The 18764-nt window shown below is 43.4% G+C and overlaps 1 protein-coding gene across 9 annotated transcripts in view; it reads left to right on the top strand.

Annotated features, from left to right (window-relative positions):
- Nucleotides 1-3646: 3646 nt before the first annotated feature.
- The window catches only part of LOC136018242 (monocarboxylate transporter 2-like), a 40395-nt gene continuing 25277 nt past the window's right edge, over nt 3647-18764 (top strand). For 2 of the 9 annotated variants that reach the window (XM_065687313.1, XM_065687312.1), the window contains exon 1: nt 18153-18238. Coding sequence is in view for 7 of the 9 variants with exons in the window: in XM_065687304.1 (XP_065543376.1) it covers nt 7685-7901; nt 16969-17082 (331 nt within the window). In the remaining 2 variants the exon portion in view is untranslated. Of the gene's footprint in view, nt 3740-6685; nt 6744-7287; nt 7439-7643; nt 7902-16968; nt 17083-17205; nt 17364-18006; nt 18239-18764 lie in introns of those variants that run through there. The other 7 variants (XM_065687304.1, XM_065687308.1, XM_065687310.1 and 4 more) reach the window with 7 other exon arrangements.

Here is an 18764-nt window from a genome sequence, read left to right as displayed (position 1 = left end):
AGGTATTTATTAACTTTGGCTGGGTTTGTGTGATCGAGCTACAGGTTAACAAGTTATTTCAGGAGTAGCAAAACTTAACTGATTTCTAATGTGTCTCTCTGTAGCAGGTTTTCTGAACCATAACAAAGGTTGTGTTTGTCAGCTTCCCCTTGCAGGAAGTTGCACAGGGTGCCCAGAGAAGCTGTGGCTGCCCTATCCCTGGCAGTGTTCAAGGTTAGGTTGGATGGGGCTTGGAGCAGCCTGGTCTAGTGGAAGGTGCCCCTGCCCGTGGCAGGGGGGTTGAAACTGGATGAGCGTTAAGGTCCCTTCCAACCCAAACTAGTCTATGATCTCCTTCTGTTCTAGCCAACTAATTGCACACAAAACCTGTACAGACTGCACATCTTTGAAAGCTTTGGCCCTCCATAAAATGTAATTTAAACCCGATGCATCTCAGAAGTTGAGGTGTATGTGGTAGCAGATAGTGAGAGTAATTGAGCACATTAAAAAAAACCCCAACAAAACTAAATACTGTGTTTCCTCAAGGAAAAACAGGCTAAAAATCCCCCCTTGAAGAGCTGGCTGGGTTTGACTCCTTTGGAAGGACTAGGCAGTTTCTGACATGTAAGTTTTTGAGTAAAGAAGATGTAGATCTGCATGAAGAGGAACAAAAGGGAAATAGGTAAAGCATTGTGTCCTACTCTTTATAGTACCTGAGTGATGGTGAGACCTTCTCAGCATGGAAGGACCATTGCTGCATGCAATTCTATAGAAGTGAGTTTCAGGTTCTCCTAGCCCTGCTGCTTTGTGCTGTGGTCCCACAGCCACAACAGGTTGACGGGGCAGGAGGCCCTTACAGTCTCAGTTACCATCTTTAAAGTGTGGAGCCTGACCTCTTAAAAGACAGTATGTGCTTATTTGGATTTTCAAGTGTCACTGAGTACTAGCAATGATAACATACCTGTAAAACATCAACCAAAATAGTACCAAATAAGTCCACTTTAAGGAATGTGTTCCCATGTGTCCTTAGGACCTGCGCATGACCTCTTTTCTGCAGCTGTTAGTATTGCAGAAAGCTGGCAAGGTCCAGTGAGAATGGAAGATGTGTGAACTGTACACTCGGTTTGTGCCAACTTTTGATTCTTTTTTTAATGATAGCATTTGATTATTTGTAAACTCAATTCTAAATTTCATGAGATTTATTATTTTGAAGTCAAGTTGGTATGTGATACATCAGCTGCAGGAGAATACTTGTAGTTAAATTTTGAATTGCTTTATACCCTTCTAGTTTGATTCTGTTCATATTCCTTCAGTAACAGATTTCTTCAAACATTCTGGAAAGTTCAGGGGCAGGAGTATTTGGTGAATATCAAATTAACCTTCTCTCATAGTCAATAAGTGAAGTGCTTAAATTGTATTTACTCTGAAACTTGCATTTTGTTTTTTCTTAAAAGAAATAAGAGATGTGCCACATTTTACATCAAAAATGGTATATGGAGAGCAAGTATTAAAGAGCCATCTGATTAGTCCTTCACATTTCAATTTTTCATAGGTCAGTGGAATAGTAAAAGAGTTTCTGCTGCTTTTTTCTATCTCAACCACTGATGGAGGTGATTTTTCCAAGGTATTCCAAAGTGATTTTTGAAAAGCGGTCTCAGTCATTTGAACTGCTATTACATGGGATGTGCATACAAATGGCCACAGCCCAATAGCCATCAGTAGAAAGCTTTTATAATGAGGGCAATTGCTATTAACACAGAAGTGGAAGGAGGGACAACATAATTTAACAAAGGCAAATTCATGTTTTGATTTGGTAAAGTACCAAAATGTCTAAAATATTTCAGAGCCCAGGGAACTGTCAAGTATCTGCAAGCTAAGGGGAAAGCACAGTTTTAGAAAAGACCAGCAGTGTAGAAACTACCGAATTCTAAAAGGAATTTCACCTTTTGCAAAGCCATTGAGTTTTTACAATAACATTGCTCTTAAAGGTTATAGTGTTGAAAGAAATGACTCTTGTGAACCCTAGGTCTGGTGTGATTTCAGCCTCTTCAATAGGCAGCTTCTGATGACTTCCAGTGGGATAGCACTGAGGACCACAGGCATCTCGAACACACTGCAGTGAATTCTCATAGCACCTATAATTGATATATTTCTTTCAGAAGACAGAACACACTGGATATGCTTGTTACATTTCTGTCTGTAAGATGCTTTTAGAAAGAATAACTTGTAGAAGCCATGACCAGTGAGGTAAAGAGGGCTGGACCATAAGATCAATTCAGACCTAGGTATGTTCAATTGGTATTCTGTCCCTGACAGTGGATATCTGGGGAGACAAGAATGGAGCTGGCTGTCAATATTCCCCAGCCTCCAGCAATTTGCAACTGCAATGCCAGAGGTGGCATCTTTGTATTTAATAGCCCTCAATGGATTTCTCCCAAGAATTTATCTTGCTGTCTTGTGACTCTTGAAGACTTTTTCAGCATGCTGGTAGTATTGGCTGGTAGAAAATCCTTTTAAATTTGATGAGTGGATTTTGTGTCCTGTGTGAAATGAGCGTTGAGCTGGCTGCAATAGTGCTGGTAGCAGCCTTTCTTTTTAATGTAAACTGTGAGCTAGTGCATGGGTTTAAGCATTTGCTCTGTCCTTGCAAGGAAGGTATTTTTGTTGGGGTAATACAAAACAGCATGGATGACTGCATGTGGCCCCAAGGAAATGTGGGTTGCGGTAAATGCTGACTTGCAAAGTTAGCTTGGGTATGTTATTTTTCTCTGTGTTTATTTACCTTTCTGTTGCGTTTTCTACTAGATTGGATGAGAACATTACCCTGACCTGCCTACAGTCAGCTTGATTCCTGCATTTTCTTGTGCTTAAGTAGTGCATTGCAACATCTGGATTATGAACATGCTAGGGGAATGTTTTAAATCCCTCAAGTGGGGATTTGCAACCTAAGTCTTGTGGAAACATTCCTACTGAAATTGGGTTATATTAAACCTCCACAAAGTGTGGACTCACACTGTGGACATTGCTCGCTTGTCCAAGTCATCCACTTGGTTACTGGCAAGAAATTCAGGAACTTTGCATATCCTCCTCCCCTTGCTCCTGGGTGAAATTTACCCCTTGATAAGTGTTCCTGTGGTCTGTGAATCCCTTCGTTTGTTCTTGAGTGATCAAAATAAGTCTGCAGGATTTTAGGTGACTTGGATGTCATGAATTTCAGGCAGAAGGTTAAAATTCCTACAGCAGGGTAGGCAAAGATAGGGGATCTCTGTATGCAAATGCCCCCAGAGGAGAGAATGGGAGCAGAACCTGCAGAAATGTGGTGTGAAGAAAGAAGTTAATATGTACAAGGAAGAGAGGGTGGAAGGAAAAAGGATATCTGGCAAGTAATTTATAAATATCAACAGATGTGAGAGAGGCCAGCATTCCAAGTGAGCTGGCACTCATGTTGTCTCTGATGGGCAAATGGCCATCCCTGTTCCTGGAATGTTAGTTAATGTGGGATGTAGTTGCCTTTGGATACAACTTGAGGGGTTGGGTGGCAAAGGGTGTTGTGAGTTGCAGCAAGGTCTTGTATCTGAGGATACAGCCTCTGATCTCAACCTTTGATCTCTACTGCATCTGGGGTGGGGGAAGAATTCAGCACATGGTTTTAAAAGCTGAGCAGGTCACTGCCAGGGGAGACAGAAACCGGAGCGCCACAGGGAGGAGAGTCCCAGTGGTACCCACCTCTGCTGAAGAGAGAGCATCCCACTGAACAGTGGTCAGTGAGTTTGTATGTATGTATGTATGTATGTATGGTGTGCGGTGGCTTGCTTGACTTGAGAGAAACCAAGGGAGTCCTTGTATAGACAGGTGAAGCTGCATTAGACTTGGGTTTGATTTGTCATGGTGCTGTCATTTAACAACAAAAAATCACACCCAACCAAATAAAACAAATGTAGAAAGTAATTGTATATTCTAAGAATAGTCCCCAGTTGATTTAATCACAGAATGGAGGACTGTGATTGTATATGTTGGTTCCAAAAGGAAAAATGTTCAATAAATTAAGAAGGTGGTAATATCAACAAGATTGGGATGTAAGGGCCTTGATTGTGCAATAGGCCTGGAATTTCTTTATTTTGAAGTTGTCGATAGTAGCCTTATGTAGCTTCCTAAACAGGAAAAAATAGTGGATAATGAGTATCCAGATGGGATCAATGAATAAGTAGGTCTAAAAAAAGTAAGAGGAATAAAGCAGGAAGCCTATAGGGAATGGTGGGTGGAGAAATGGGAATTCCAGACATGTGTAACTTCGTAAAAAAGGAAACATTAGTAAAAGGAAAGAGCCTACCAGTGAATTTGAGTCAGGCCATGTCTGTACGAAGGCGATTTTCTCACGATTTTCCTCTGCTCCAGTAAAAGGTGAATTAAAAGGTGGAGGTTTCAGTGCTTTCTGGGTAAAGAAAAGAGAAGCTATCAAGGATGAGGTGAGATGGGGTCATTTCAAAGAGCTGACAAATGAAATAACATGCACAATGCAACTAGAGAACAACAAATGAACTGTAATGCCTTCATTCACTTAAGCAAGACCTGGAAAATTATAGGTCTGTAATTTTATTTCAGTGGTGTAGCAGGGCCTGAACAATATTGAGGGGAGGAAAAACACAAATGTGGTAAGGGTAAGTGGGGGCACTGACGTAAGGAAACAGGGGCTTCCAGGAGGAAATTGGGCAGTTTAGAGAACAGTTATTAAAATGGAAAATCAAAATGCAAAAGTTTTCCTTGAAGTGGATATTGGAGAAGGAGCTGCTGCGGTGCCACATGGAAATTAAGAACAAACCTGTAGAAGATGAGGGCTGGTGCTGAGGAACTTTAAGGTGACAAAGACATGGCTGAGAGGGTGGTAACTGAAAGGGGTAATGTCCCATGAGAGGATGGTCCTGTGCTCTCCTTAGTGCTGCTGTCCCCACAAACCATTGGGGTGCTACAGGAGAAGTGGGGGAGAGTATCAATGTATCCCATTACTGTTTGTTGCTCAGGCTATTAAACTGTTAAAATAGTCCCTAAAGTTCAGTTCCTCCAGGCCAGCCTCTGGAAGACTTGTTTTACAGTCAGGGAAGTAAAAGTCAGTTTATGTGATTTTTATTTCCTAGTGTACACTACGTTTTCATTTATCTTCAGTTCCTCTCTTTGGTTTTCTGTATTACGCAAGAAATTGCCTTGATAAAGAAAAGCTGGACAAGGAAACCGATACCATAATCTGATTTTATGCTCATGTCTTCTTAATAAATCTCCCATTAAACAGAAAATGAGATTCAGTGAACAAATATATTCATCGTGTGAGACTTTTAAAGGTGGTGCGCAATTAGTCAAGGTTTTACAAGAGGAATGAATTGATGGTAATAAAAAAATGACCTTTCTTGTTAATCCCTGGAAATATATTGGAAGTTCAGGCTCAACCTTTTTAAAGGGCTGCCAAAAGAGATGTGAATTTGAGGTGCCTGAAAAGTTTTGCATAATCTAAACTTTGGTAGACTGTGAATACCAAACATAATGTTAAATAAGGGAACATGTCCTCACGATGCTCACCCCTTAATCAATTTTACTTTGCCTGATTTCAAAAGCACTAGGATATGTCAGTGTTTTTTTGTGAGCTTGGTATTCTCTAATATTTGAGTAGCTTAAATTGGATAGAATAAGCATAGGTGAAAGAAACAGTGGAATGAAATGCAAATATGATAAGTAATAAAAGCTCTTAAACATCTTGTCAATGGACAGTCATTCCAACGTCACCGCTATTACTCTTTAATTTAGGTTTCCTTTTAAAACCCCACCTATGGTAACAAAGAATAGTTAATTCTAAAAGACAACTATTCTTTCTATGGTAAAACTTTAATGATAAGGGATGATAGATTCTTCACCAGAATAACTTGTTCCATATAGCCTGAATGCCAGTAATGGGGAAATGATGTTCCATGAATTTCCATGAGACTATTTTATTACTTAATATCAGAACAGAAGAAACTTTGCAAGTACCATCTGTCTTGCTGCTGAAATTGTACTGTAGCATCCCTCATCGTGTAACAGGACATTTTCATTATTATTTATTATTTTGCTGTGGTAAAAGACTTCTTAGTTGGCCTTCTCTTGGTATAGCAACGAAATCTCAGAAAACCCAGCAACTTGCTACCCTGGATTTCATTCAGGTAGAAATTAAAGACTGGATATATTAAATAGGAGCTTTTTGGACCAATGTTTTCTCCAGTACAATTGGGGTTTGCTCAACTGCTTTAGACAGGGATTTAGGGCCATAGGGGTTTTCCTGTATGTTAAAAGTTGAGTAGTTCTTACCTGTGCATTTGCCAAGAAGCCATTGGAGTAACAGCTGTAAAAGCAGACTAAAGCAAGCATGAAGTCAGGAGTATATAATCATATACCTATACCTATACGTCAGCAGCTTAAAATACTGTTGTTTTTTTTTTTATTTCTATATGGTTCCAGTAGTGTCCCCCTACTTACAGTTTGGTTCCAAACTACATCTCTCAAGAGGCAATGCACTTTCAGAGAGATGCAAATTGCATTGAACTTTTCCGAAGGTTCTGGGATTTTTCTCCTCTCTTTTTGCAAGATAAGCAAAGGTCCCTCTCTCCCCAGTTAGCTGACTACTGCCTCTATGGTTCAGCAAAATGTGTCCAGCTGATTATCTGTACTTGCTCCTTCCCATTAGGTCTGATGATGCCTTTTCCTCTCAGCTTCACTGGCTTCTGAATTTGCAGTGTAGGAAGGTAATAAATAACCTTTTATCCACAAAGATGCAGGTGCACCTACCTGGCACTCCTTGCTGTGGTACCTCCTCGTCTCTGGTTTAATGTCTTGACCTTGACAGGAGGCTTATGGACTAACTCCTGAGAGATGGTGCTTTTCCTTTTACCCTCATTTTATTTTAGTGGCCAGGGAAAATGGGAAGAATGCAAGTGAGTGAATGCCCCCTCTGCTCTGTGTTGCCCGTGAGCATAATCTACTAACCTGGCAGGCACCAGGCACAAGTGGAATTGCTGCCCTTAAGTAGACAGAAACTTTAGCCTCTTTGCAAGCAGTTGCTTACACATTGCTTGTTGGGTTGACGGAAGCGAACAGTCAAGAGAGCCTTGTCCCCCTGCAGAACAGGAGAGCTGGACATGCTGTCGGGCTGTTCTCATAATAGGAATTATTCTTTTAAGGAGGGATAACACAAAATCATAAGGTTTTCCACCCACATCTGAAAAATCCACAATGAGGGATTTACCCTAAAAAACACTACAATTGTATCATCTGGTTCTCTCTGGTGAGACTGTTGCAGGAGCAACCTCCAGAAGCCAACTCCTGAGGTGAGACACCAAGCTACTGGCTGGATACAGGAGAGAACAGAAAGCAGAGGCTTTAGCTTCAGTTGTGAATGAGGTCTGTCCCTGGAGGTGGAAGCTGTGGGAGAACTTCAAGGGTGTGTATATTTAAAATACTGGTAGAAGGGTTATTGGGAGGGTAAGGGTGATTTTGGTTGTGTTAGAATTGCACAACGGCAAAAGATCAAGGCTTCAAGAGTGGGTGATCCTCTGTACCTCTAAATTATATCACTATGCTTTAAAATTATGCGTGATTACATTATATGCATATTCTGTAAAACACACATATCCTTTGCTCTTCAGGACAGCGTGAAGTGGATTTTGCTTTGAAATCTGGATTGACCATGCCTCCTCCAGTCTCTTCAGACCTGGGCTATGTACCCCCTGATGGCGGATGGGGATGGGCAGTGGTGTTCGGAGCCTCCATCTCAGTTGGGTTTGCATATACCTTTCCTAAAGCTTTCACAATCTACTTCAAAGAGCTCCAGGCTGTTTACAGCATCTCCTACAGCCAGATTGCCTGGGTAACGTCCATCATGTGTGCTACCACCTACGGAGGAGGTAAGTGAGGCAAGACCATATTTTTCTTTGGAAAAGAGAAGGTTGGAACCCTTGGTAGGGGAGAATATATTTCTTTGAGAAAGTTTTTGGAAAGCTCTAACTGCAAGTTTGGCTTTCTGTTTTCTGATGACGTGCATTGGCAAAACAGAGAAAACTGTTACTGTTGCGTATTTTATAGACAACATATATGATGCCATCAATTCCTGTTCTTTCATCAGAAATCTTGCTATGTGTGGGGAGACGCCATGGTGGGATTGAGTCTTGGACATTTATTTCAGCATATTTAGTACTGTCTTTAGTTCTGTTCCTACTCTTGGCTTTCTATTTGAAACAAAAAATGTGTTGCTTGCATTCATGATATGGGATACTCGAAACTTTGGTGAACATGCACGTAAATCTTGAGACAGGATACAAGTATGTCTTTCCTTAATTCTATTGCTAAAATTTTGCTGCAGATTATTTATTAAGGGATAATGATTGTCTCTGTTGTGTTTTTCTGAAAGAACAAATGTGCCCGCCAGTTACTTGAAGTTAAAAAGTTCACTGGCTATTTGTACCTTGGCTGCAAAAGTTGCTGTTGCACAAAAGTGTTGTGAAGGTACTGCTTGTCCTCATAATTAAATCCTCAAGTGGATATGCTGAGGGATATTTCCCTCAGATACTGATGCCAGGTATCAGTCTGCCACTTTGATCTGAGAAGCTGGTGTGTATCTTGCTGTTAATGGTTAGTAGAGGACTGTCTTGCTTTTAGGTCATGATGCTTGTGAGTTTGGGGGTTATTTCTGGGCTCTTAGCTGGCTCTTAGATCCTCTTAGCTTGTTTTGCAAGGGTGAAAGGTAAAAGGATTAACACTTAAAGAAAACAAGAGCAGTCACACCAAATCACATCTACCCAAACCTGTATTCTTTCTCAAATGAGGTCATGAACACACACTTTGGGAAAGACTATTACAACAAAGTTGTAGATGGAGGGATCCTCTCGGTATCCCCTTGCTTTCAGGATGGTGCAGTTTGGAGGCTTCTTGGGTCACGTACTATAGGCACCAGGGGTGCACCCTGTGTACAGAAGTCATGCACACTCATCTCATGTATTTTAGGAACTGGTTTTACATGGCAATAAAAAGAGACATTTTGTCATTGATATGGATGGATTAAGTTGAAAGGGGAAAATTTCTGTAGAGCTCATCTGGCACTTGGGACAGTGATAGACATTGCTCTGTCACTGCTGCGAGCAATACCTGTGACTCTGTGGACAACCTGTGCGTACTCCTTTGACAACTCATGCCTTGTGTTATCAGGTGTGCGATTCCTAAGATAACAGCATGCCTTGGAAAGCTGGCACAGGAGCAAGCGACTTTGACTTACTGATTTGAATCCAGCCCTTGTCAAGGGATATTGAATGGGTCTCAGCCCATTCACAGTGGGCTGGTGCCAGTGTTTCTAACCCACCAGGGATGATTGGCATGCTCAAGGTTTGGGATGTATGTGACTAGAAAGAGCCTTTTCACATCTGGCTGTGAGGCCAGGCAGAGAGGAGACTTTGCTGAGTTCTTTGGGCTATTGTCTCCACTGCACATGGACAGAAAGGTTCAGTTCCAGGGTTATTAAATCAGCAGCTATATTGATCACCTATTTCCCCTTGAAACAGTGAATGTGTATCTTCTGGCTGCTGTTTGGCTCTGGTGGTTTCATGCACTGAGAAGGGCTAACAGAGTCTGGGCTAGAGACTGAGAACAGGTTCAGGCTGTGGGCACTGTCAGAGGGCTCATTTTTCATTTCCTCGGTGTGGCTCTTCAGGGCCCTCTGAAAATTGGATGTCTGAAACTGAGTGTTGAACGTTAGACAGGTTGAGGTGACTGGTTGAGATTTCCGGCTTTTCATTTTCCACATTCCCTGAGCTAGGGCCCTCAACACCAGATGAAGGTACAGGGGAGAGTACGTCAAAGAGAACTGCAGTCGGTGATCTTGATGGGGGCAGAGGCCATTACAGAATAAACCCTGTGGTTTTCTTCATTGATCTTTACATATAGACTTGTATGAAGTCTTATTGCTGCAGAGCTATCATTAAAACTATGGCACATGCTAACAACAGGAGGGTGTCAGCATAAAGAGGAAAATACAAGATGCTGTGAAGTGAGATGACTTTTCCTTTGCAGCATTGCATTTATCTTTACATAGACCTTGAGTGAAGAACTCTGTGTTGGCAGGGGGGTCCCATTCCTCCTTGTCTGATGTTTTCACAAACATTGCTGCAACAGCCCCTTTCCTCTCTGGGGTCTGTCCTGTGGTCATGTAGCTGTTGCTCTTGACCTCAGTTTTTACCCACTGTAGTATCTGGGTTTAAAAAAGAAACAAAAATCCCAAAGTATGAAACAAATAGATCTTGGATACAATAAAAAAGTCTTGGGAACCATCCCTGTGTAGCAATTACACTCTTCTAGAATTAACGAAGATCAATTACCTCCTCTGTGCAAACAATTAATAATTCTAAACCTTTCCCTCTCATGTTCCAATCTTTCACTTTTTGTTTCCAGTAAATAGTGTTGACAACTCTATAGATCTGAAAGCAGCAGCATGTGAATAGTAATAGAAGAGGGACTGGCAGTAACCGATTTAGGAGTTTCGTCTTGAGGAATAAATATCTTTGAGTGCATAAATAATTGAATATTCAGTTTGATCTTCCTTGCAGCTACACCAGCATAAGTCTAGAGCAATTCCGTAGCATCCAGGGAAGCTGCACGTTGTATTTGAGGGAGGAAGAAAGCACCAGCAGAGCCTGCTCAGAGTGGTTGAGGACATGCAAGGGATGGATCCCTTTGGGGAGAGTTATACCTTTAAACCCTAACTTTAGTATTATGATATTCAGAAATGCTACAGCTAACTACATGAGTAGTTGTTTGGGACAGCATGTGTTTCTTTGCACTAGATTAATTAAAACAAAAAGCTTCAACAAACACGGAATATTATTAGTGGATGAAACTGTGGCTGAAGTCAGCAGGCACCTTGCTGTCACCTTTAGTGGAGCCAGGATTTCACCTTTCAGCTTCAGTGGTTGATCTGCTGATCTATAGCAGTAGGAAACTGGCACATTTCAGCCCCAAGCATGGCATTTGGGAAAGGGGACTGGAAACCAGACGAGATTTTAGTAATGAATTCTGTGTCTGTAAACTCTTGGTTTCACAAAGGTCTCCAGGAATGTTAAGTGATGGAGTGCCCTATAAACACAACCTAGATGATAGGTGTATCCTTGAAGCCTGTCCTATGAGGAGTCATTTCTGTTGCACTTAGGGGGCTCTTGGGCAGGTCAGTCTGTAAAGCCGGGATTACAGCAAGCCTGAGCAAATACTACACTTGGACTGAAAGTCTCCTCCTTTTGATCTTGTGGGGTAACAGGGATGTACAGTGTCAATAGTTCAACAAGCTCCTAAAGAACAATCTGTGTAAGAATTTGAAAGTTAATACTAAAGCATCCTGCTTGATATGCTAGACAACGGTCAGCCAGAAGGGCAAAGCAACACAGAGAAAGCAGGCACAGGAGCCTGTCTGGGTTTACCTAGAGTAATTCTGTGTATTACATCACCCCATGTTAGGGGCACAGAGGGCTGATTGATCAGCCTTGAGTGATATTACACAGCTATCCACACCACATGATGCATGAACTCATCTCTTCCCATGTTAGACTATGTGGTTGCTTCCTTTCTAGTATGTTACCATCACTTTGTATCTTCCTAAGCAAAGGGATGCCCAGGAGCACATGAAAATAATTACTGGAGGTAAAACTGGGATTATGCAGTGACTCAAAACTGCCTGAAAGTAGAGAGAACATGCTCTGGGGTGGAGAAAGCTGCTGTTTCTGTTGCTGGTTTAACCTGATATCCTTAGTGTGATCAGCTACCTTGTGGCAGGATGGGGGATCTGGAGGGTGGTATGTGTGTGACAGTTTGTGTTTACCAGGACTTCCCATCATTGACAGGGCAGAAATGTAGGTTATTTATTTTTAGTGTGCCTTTACTTCAAAATAAGAACAAGCAGGCAAAGTGGTAAGGCAAACTGGAGTGAGATGGGATATAGTACTGACGTTACTTTGACAACACTAAAGCGCCTTTTTTCACTACATATTTACCTTGAGTCAAAAGGTATGAGACCATTATCCTGCAAAGGAACCTCACAGCAAGGAAAACAAGGCTTAAGTGTTTTCTCCCACCCCCTGGAAGTGGAGAACCAGGGGGTGGGAAAGCATAGGTTCGCTCTGCACACAGTGATCTCCAGTAGGGTCCTCTTTCATTTTGGTACAAATGAAAGAGCAACCTGCTTTGCTCTGGCTAATGTGTAATTACACCTTCAACACAACCTCATGCCCCAGCCTTTTGTTTGCCTGTCTTTGTGTGCACAGGCTGAAATGCCACCAGGCTCTGCATTCAGCCATGTTTGGAACAAACCACAGTATTTGTCCTAATTTTCAGCCATTCTCATCTTGGCATAGCCAGACTTCTGCCGTAAAAGCTAATAGCTAAATTCTGGATGCATCTTTGAGTACTTCAACAGAGTTGTTTTTCCCTTTCTGTGCAGTCACTTTCCAAATATAACAGAGGAAGATCCTACTGGGATTAAAATGTAAATGAGATGAAGATGCAATAGCAAAAGAATAATTTGTTTTAATTCCCCAGTGAAAACGTTCTAGTTATTAGATTTAGATTAATTGCGGCCATCTCTTTCCTAACAAAAATGTTTTGATTTGGGCTGCTGATTAAACTCCTGCAACAGGGGAAAAACAGCAAAACTGATGTCACTGCTCAGTTTATTTTATCACCTCCAGGAAAGCAGCACATCCAGTAGCAATGCTGCATTCACCTGGTTGGTTTGATGGTGGGGATGCAGGGCTGGAGCCATCCGAGAGGTTTGCTGGCTCTGGAGAGATTTTGTGTTGTATGAGCCCCTCTGCCTGGCCTCTTGCTATTAATACTGGGGTTTAGCAAAAAGCAAGCTGGACATTTCATAACTTTGTTTTAACCTCTCCTTGACCCCCTTGTAAAACATTACTCAGTGGAATGCAAATCCACGAGGCTCTGCCAGCATCCCGGGTGGTTCTGAGCAGTGCCAGCACTGACATCCCTTGACTCCACATGGTGCCAGGGACACATGGAGCTGGTAACTCTGCCCACAGCAGAGCATCTTAAAGTGGTAGAGAGGATGTGTAGAAATTAAAGTTCCCCCTGAACTAGCCGTAGGGATATAAAGGGATGCTTGACCCACATGCCCCATTTGGACCGTGTGTAGGTACTGCATTGGTGGGGTGCTGCCCACATCCTTCCTGCTGCTCAGTTCTCTAAGAGCTGCTGGGCAGGGTGAGGTTCCCTTTAATTAAAACCTTGAGTATGAAAATATTAGTGGTAAATCCATGAATGCTGGAGGTCTTGTGGCTAAACACTGAGGAATGTGTTGCATCAGCCTGGTCATGCTCAGTGGTGAGGAGAACGCAGAGGTATGAGGGCAATTCTGTGCTGGCCAGAGAGGGTATTATTGATCTCTCCCCAGGCCTGTGTTTTGTGATTGCATCTGGTTGGGGTCCAGAGCCAAGAGTTTTACTGAATTGAAACCTTTTCCCAGGTGATAATCTATATTATTATGGATTGATCCCTTGGAAAAAGTTAAGAATATTATTAGGAACATAAATGTGTGGGTCTATTTTCAGAGGACTGGGATATTTGTCTCCTAAGAGGAGAGTAATGGAATCACGTCCTGGGCCACGACATTCAGCCCTTTGGTTTTGTGGACAATTGCTGCTTATAATCTCATTCATTAATTCAAAAGCTCCATTTTAACTGTGGTTATGGATTGTGTTTCACTGCTGATGCATTTTATAGGCAAATGGAAAATGGCAGTGGAATAGTTTTAAGAAATGGAGGTATGCAATGGAAGTGAGGATTGCAGGCCCTTTAAAGCAGCACAGAGTTACCTGTTTAGGTACTCATTTATCAGATGCTGTTTTCATGCAGCAGAGCTAAGTATGGATTTATTTATTTAACATGTAAGCAATCTCTAAAGCCTTTAATTGACTTTCAAAGAGTCAATGAAGGAAAAAATGTTGGGGTTATGGAGTTGTAGCTCCTACCTTTGGCTGTAATAAAATGCCTTGCATAAAGGCTTTGAACAAAATTCTTTCCAAATACCAAAGTGGTGCACTTGAGAATAAATAGAAATGCTTTCCATTCTCATGTGAGCCCATTTCTTTCCTTTCTTTTTCTTTTCCAAGAAAAGAAAAAGCACTCAAGTTGTCAACACTTGTAATTGGTTTTTTGTGACCTGATATTGTTCCCTGTGAGGGTGCTGAGGCACTGACACAGGCTGCTCAGAGAAGCTGTGGCTGCACTATCCCTGGCAGTGCTCAAGGCCAGGTTGGACAGGGCTTGGAGCAACCTGGTCCAGCGGAAGGTGTCCCTCCCTGTGGCAAGCAGGTTGGAACTGGATGAGCTTTAAGGTCCCTTCAACCCAAACCATTCTAGGGTTTTAAATATTGTTCCTCAAAGCTTAGGTTTCAATAATGAATGATGTTGGTTCATTTGATTTTAAAAAACATGACTTAAAATATCTATGGGAACTGGCATGGAAAGCTTTGCGAAGTTTGTGGAATAGGCCCTTTCCATAGAATCATAGAATTCTGTGATTCTATGGGAAGGAAGGATTCTATGAAAAGGAAGGGAAAATGGACGCTTCTGGGGGGAGAGGAAGAGTTTTGTATTCTGCCTTGCTCCTGGCCCCTCTTCCCACTTTGCTCCTCTTCTTTTGACAGCTCTGTAGTGGAGTGCTGGGAATACACCACAATAGCAGTCACTTATTTACATGGAGCATTGCGATAGGGGAGTGAGTCATTTGGTGAAGGTATTTGCAATTTCAATCAATTTCGTTGCTGCTTGCCAGCAAATTAAAACCCTGCCCTGCAGGAAGCATCTGCTTTCTGTGGATGGGTGAGCGGAGCCTGCCCCGGGGGAGCCTCTGCCCCCCAAATGGAGGGGGAGCACTCACACAGGCAGCTACTGTGAGATGAGCCCGATCCCCCCCACATTGCTAGTTAGTCCTTTTTGACCTAGTGAGCACACAGTTTCTGCTGTCAGACCCACCCTCTGCTCTCAGGATGCTGTGCTTTGCTTGTGAGCATCCAGAGTAGCATCATGAGGGCAAAGAGTAATCATTTTCAGACATCTTTAGACATCATTTCTTTGCCCCAGTACCTCCTGCTGCAACTGGTTTCCTGCTCCAGTTTTGAGTTTGCCACCAGTCTGTGAACACATGTACACAGAAGCTGTCATATCAAGGTTTGCTGAAGAGACATGCTTTAATATGAGACCAAATTTAGTGTTGGAAGGAAAGGCCCATCTTCCAGTTGAGGTCATGGCTGCTTCTTCATCCCTGTGCTCCTGGGTGTTTCCATCTGTCCTCCCTGCCTTCCACACTGCTGCTGAGGATGTGCCCAAGTTCAGTCTCTGGTGTGTTTATGTAGATTTGGTCTGAGCTGTTATTTTTGGGGGGCACAACACAGAAACAGCCTCTGAAACAAGCTTTATTCCTGTTTATGAGGAAAAACTCCACTAATCTAAACCCTCATCCCTCTGTAGTAAAATAGATGGAAACAGCCCTGTCCCCTGGGCTTATCCCCTTGTTCAGCTGCAGGCAGGGCTCTCATGTTGGAGAGACTTTAATTGTCTCCTGTGATGGCAGACTGCCCACCACTGCACTCTCCTCCTTTGTGTGTGCAAGACTACATTGTAGAGGTGATGCAGTAAAAGCAGGTATCCTCATGGCCCATAAAGTGGGTCTGGGCTGTATGAAAACAAGACTCTTCAGGTCATCCTGGAGCCCGTCCACCTGAGAGTAAAGGCCTTCTGGTCATTTTAAGTTTACTCAGTTTTATAGGAAGAAAGAAATAGTAGTAATAAAACACCCTACAGACATGTTGTAAGGGCATCTTTAAAGCTCTAGGTTGATTGTGCCAGCAAAACTACTGAGTGAGGCAGTGATCTTTTATTTTTTTTTCCCGTTCCTCTTCATTATTGCTTAATTATGTATGTAGAAAAATAGGATTTACAGTAATGCAGTGTCTGTTTTGAGAGTGTTGGAAGGAGGATGGAAATAGGGGGGAGCAGAGCTCCTTATTTTATCACAGATTGACATGGTTGTACCTGAACCAAAAGTGGTGTCACAGTTAAAATTGTGTTGTTAGTTCAAGACTGGAGAAGAAACACCAGCCAGGAGCAGCAAGCTTTGTCCCCCATTCCTTGGGGAGGGAAGAGCTGTGTACAGGCCCAGAAAGGTGTGAGATGGGATAGCGGCCCAACCTCACAGAGACCCTCATGAGCAGGGATTTGCTCTTCCTGGACTGCCTGTGAAGGGCTCCCAACATCCCCATGCAGAGGACCTCCATCTCAGGCAGGGGGATCCCACAGCCCCCTTTTTCATTGCTGCATGGTTGGTGTTCTAATCATATAGAAGAGGAGGAAATAAAAATGTGAACAGCAACAGAACTTAAATGCAGATTTTAAACCCAGCTCGTTTCCACACACTGAGCTAGTGTGACTTGGGGTTTTGAGTGTTAGGTTGCCTTTTTTTGGAGGAAAAACTAAAAAAAGGCTGAATGCAGCTTTATAGGAGGTTGGGGCAGAGTTGGTCTGAGCCTGAACATGCAGAGAAGCCAAGGGAGAAAGGGAAGCTCTGCTCAGGGGAACTGGAAAGAAACTGCTGTATTTGCAATGCAGGCAGTGGGATTATTTGCAGGCGAAAATGTGTTTTGCCAGATTGATTTGTAAAATCTGCCCAGATCATTACCCAGTCTTCCTGGTTACACACAGAGGAAAGAAGGTCTCTTGTGGGACATGACAGGGTGCTGGCACTCGCCTTACAGCTCCATATGAATGTCCCCAAAATTGGGGCTGGAAAGGCATGAGGCCAAGTTCCTGCAAGACCCAGGGGCTGTTACTTAAGGCAAGGGGAGGCAAGGTTGAGCAAGATGCATGTCTCCAGCGAAACTGCAACTTTCCAGCAAGGGCAAACATTGCTATCGCTTCCTGAAACAGACTTCGACCTAAAAGCCGGAATATACATGGAATGGGTGAACGTAACCAGCGGGTGGATGACTGTGAGTCTGCAGTGGTGTGGAGGTACGGGACCAGAGAGCAGCCGGAGACTTTGTAAGGAGAAGAACGGAGCTGGGATGCTGGTGGGAACACAGGGAGGGAAAGAAATTACTGCGGGGGCCTCCCGAGTGCCTCGGCTTGGGGGAGCGGGGGCAGGAAAAGCAGGAGGGGAAAGGAACAAGCGGAAGGCTGCAGAACCCAGCGGGAGGTCGGGGCAGGCTGGTTCCGTGTGGGGCGGTGCAGGCAGCTTGCCCGCCCTGTCCCGACCATCCTGTGCCATTCCAACCTCGTCCCGTCAGCCACAAGGTGCTCCGTGTCCGTGCTGTACTCCGCAGGTGGGTGCTGCCGCGTTGGGGTGCGGGGTCCATGCGTGTCTGGGCCTGCAGCCCAGCCTGTCTTCGGGCTGGGGACACGCACAGATGGGGTAGTGCACTGGTACTGGTTCACCTCCACTGTGCATATCTGGGACCATCCCACTCTCCCGCCAGGCCCAGTATGGATGACGGAGGCTGTTTGCCATATAACTGATATATATTCACTTCATCTCTCAAGTAACAAGGCATATGACAAGAGGTAACAGCCTCAAGCTGTACCAGGGGAGGTTTAACTTGCATATTAGGAAAAATTTCTTTACCAAAAGGGTGGCCAGGTTTTGGAATAGGGAATCACGATCCCTGGCAGTGTTCAAAAACCATGTAGATGAGATCTGTAGTGACATGGTTTAGTGGTGGTCTTGGCAGTTCTGGGGTAAAGATTGGACTTGATAATCTTAAAGGTCTTTTCCAAAATAGCTGATTCTGTGATTCTCAGATTCACACTAATGATGTGAAGCAGCAGCATTGCAGCTTCAATCTGGTTATTTATTTCTAACATCGCACCCCTGCCATTCTGTTTTCCCATTTAATATGAAGATACCAGTTATTTGGAATAGACTGGGGGTCTAGGACTGACTCTCCACCTTTGCACCTTGTGTTTCAGGCTTTCTGAGGAGCAATGCCACCCCCTGCTAACACAAAGCGAGCCCCCAGCCCACCGGACGGTGGCTGGGGCTGGGTGGTGGTCTTTGGTGCTTTCGTGTCTATTGGCTTCGCGTACGCATTCCCCAAAGGCATAGCCATCTTCTTCAAAGAAATCCAGGATTTCTTTGGCACGTCCTATAGCGAGGTCGCGTGGGTCTCCTCCATCATGTTGGCCACGACATACGGTGCCGGTGAGTAAACTTGCACCAACCCCTGCTGTGTGGTGTGTTGGAAGGGCAGAAATAAGCCAGAAATCTAAGCTCTGGGACAGGGCAGAGGAACAGCTGCATGGGTACTATCAACAGGTTCATTTTATGATCATGTTTTTAATGTCCTTTAGGGAAATGAGTCATATGTGGAGCCTAAAGGGGTTGAGGGGAAGTTTTTCAGAGGTAAATTGGTACTGGTTGGGGTTTTCAAACATGTCTGATGCCTGCCTTATTTGTTACTGGGTTCAGACATCTTTTGATTTCTTTGGGTGCCTTTTGGCTTTTTGGAGGTTTCTAAATGCCTTGGAAAATGTGGTCCATGAGCAGTTTGGTGTTGACATTCCCTTTATTTCCGGTTGGGGTTGCAGCACCTTTGCTGCTTTCCAAAATGCTGCTTATTTCATTAATATGGGCACAGAGGCCTTTATAAAGCCTCTGCACATTCAGAGGCCTGACCCTGGTGTGTTGCTGATGGTAGCAGTGAGGTCTCCTGCTCAGAAATCAAATA

The sequence above is a fragment of the Lathamus discolor genome, chromosome 7 (genome assembly GCF_037157495.1).
Source record: "Lathamus discolor isolate bLatDis1 chromosome 7, bLatDis1.hap1, whole genome shotgun sequence".
NCBI classification, from domain to species: Eukaryota; Metazoa; Chordata; class Aves; order Psittaciformes; family Psittacidae; genus Lathamus; species Lathamus discolor.
This window is presented reverse-complemented; position numbering and strand designations above follow the sequence as displayed.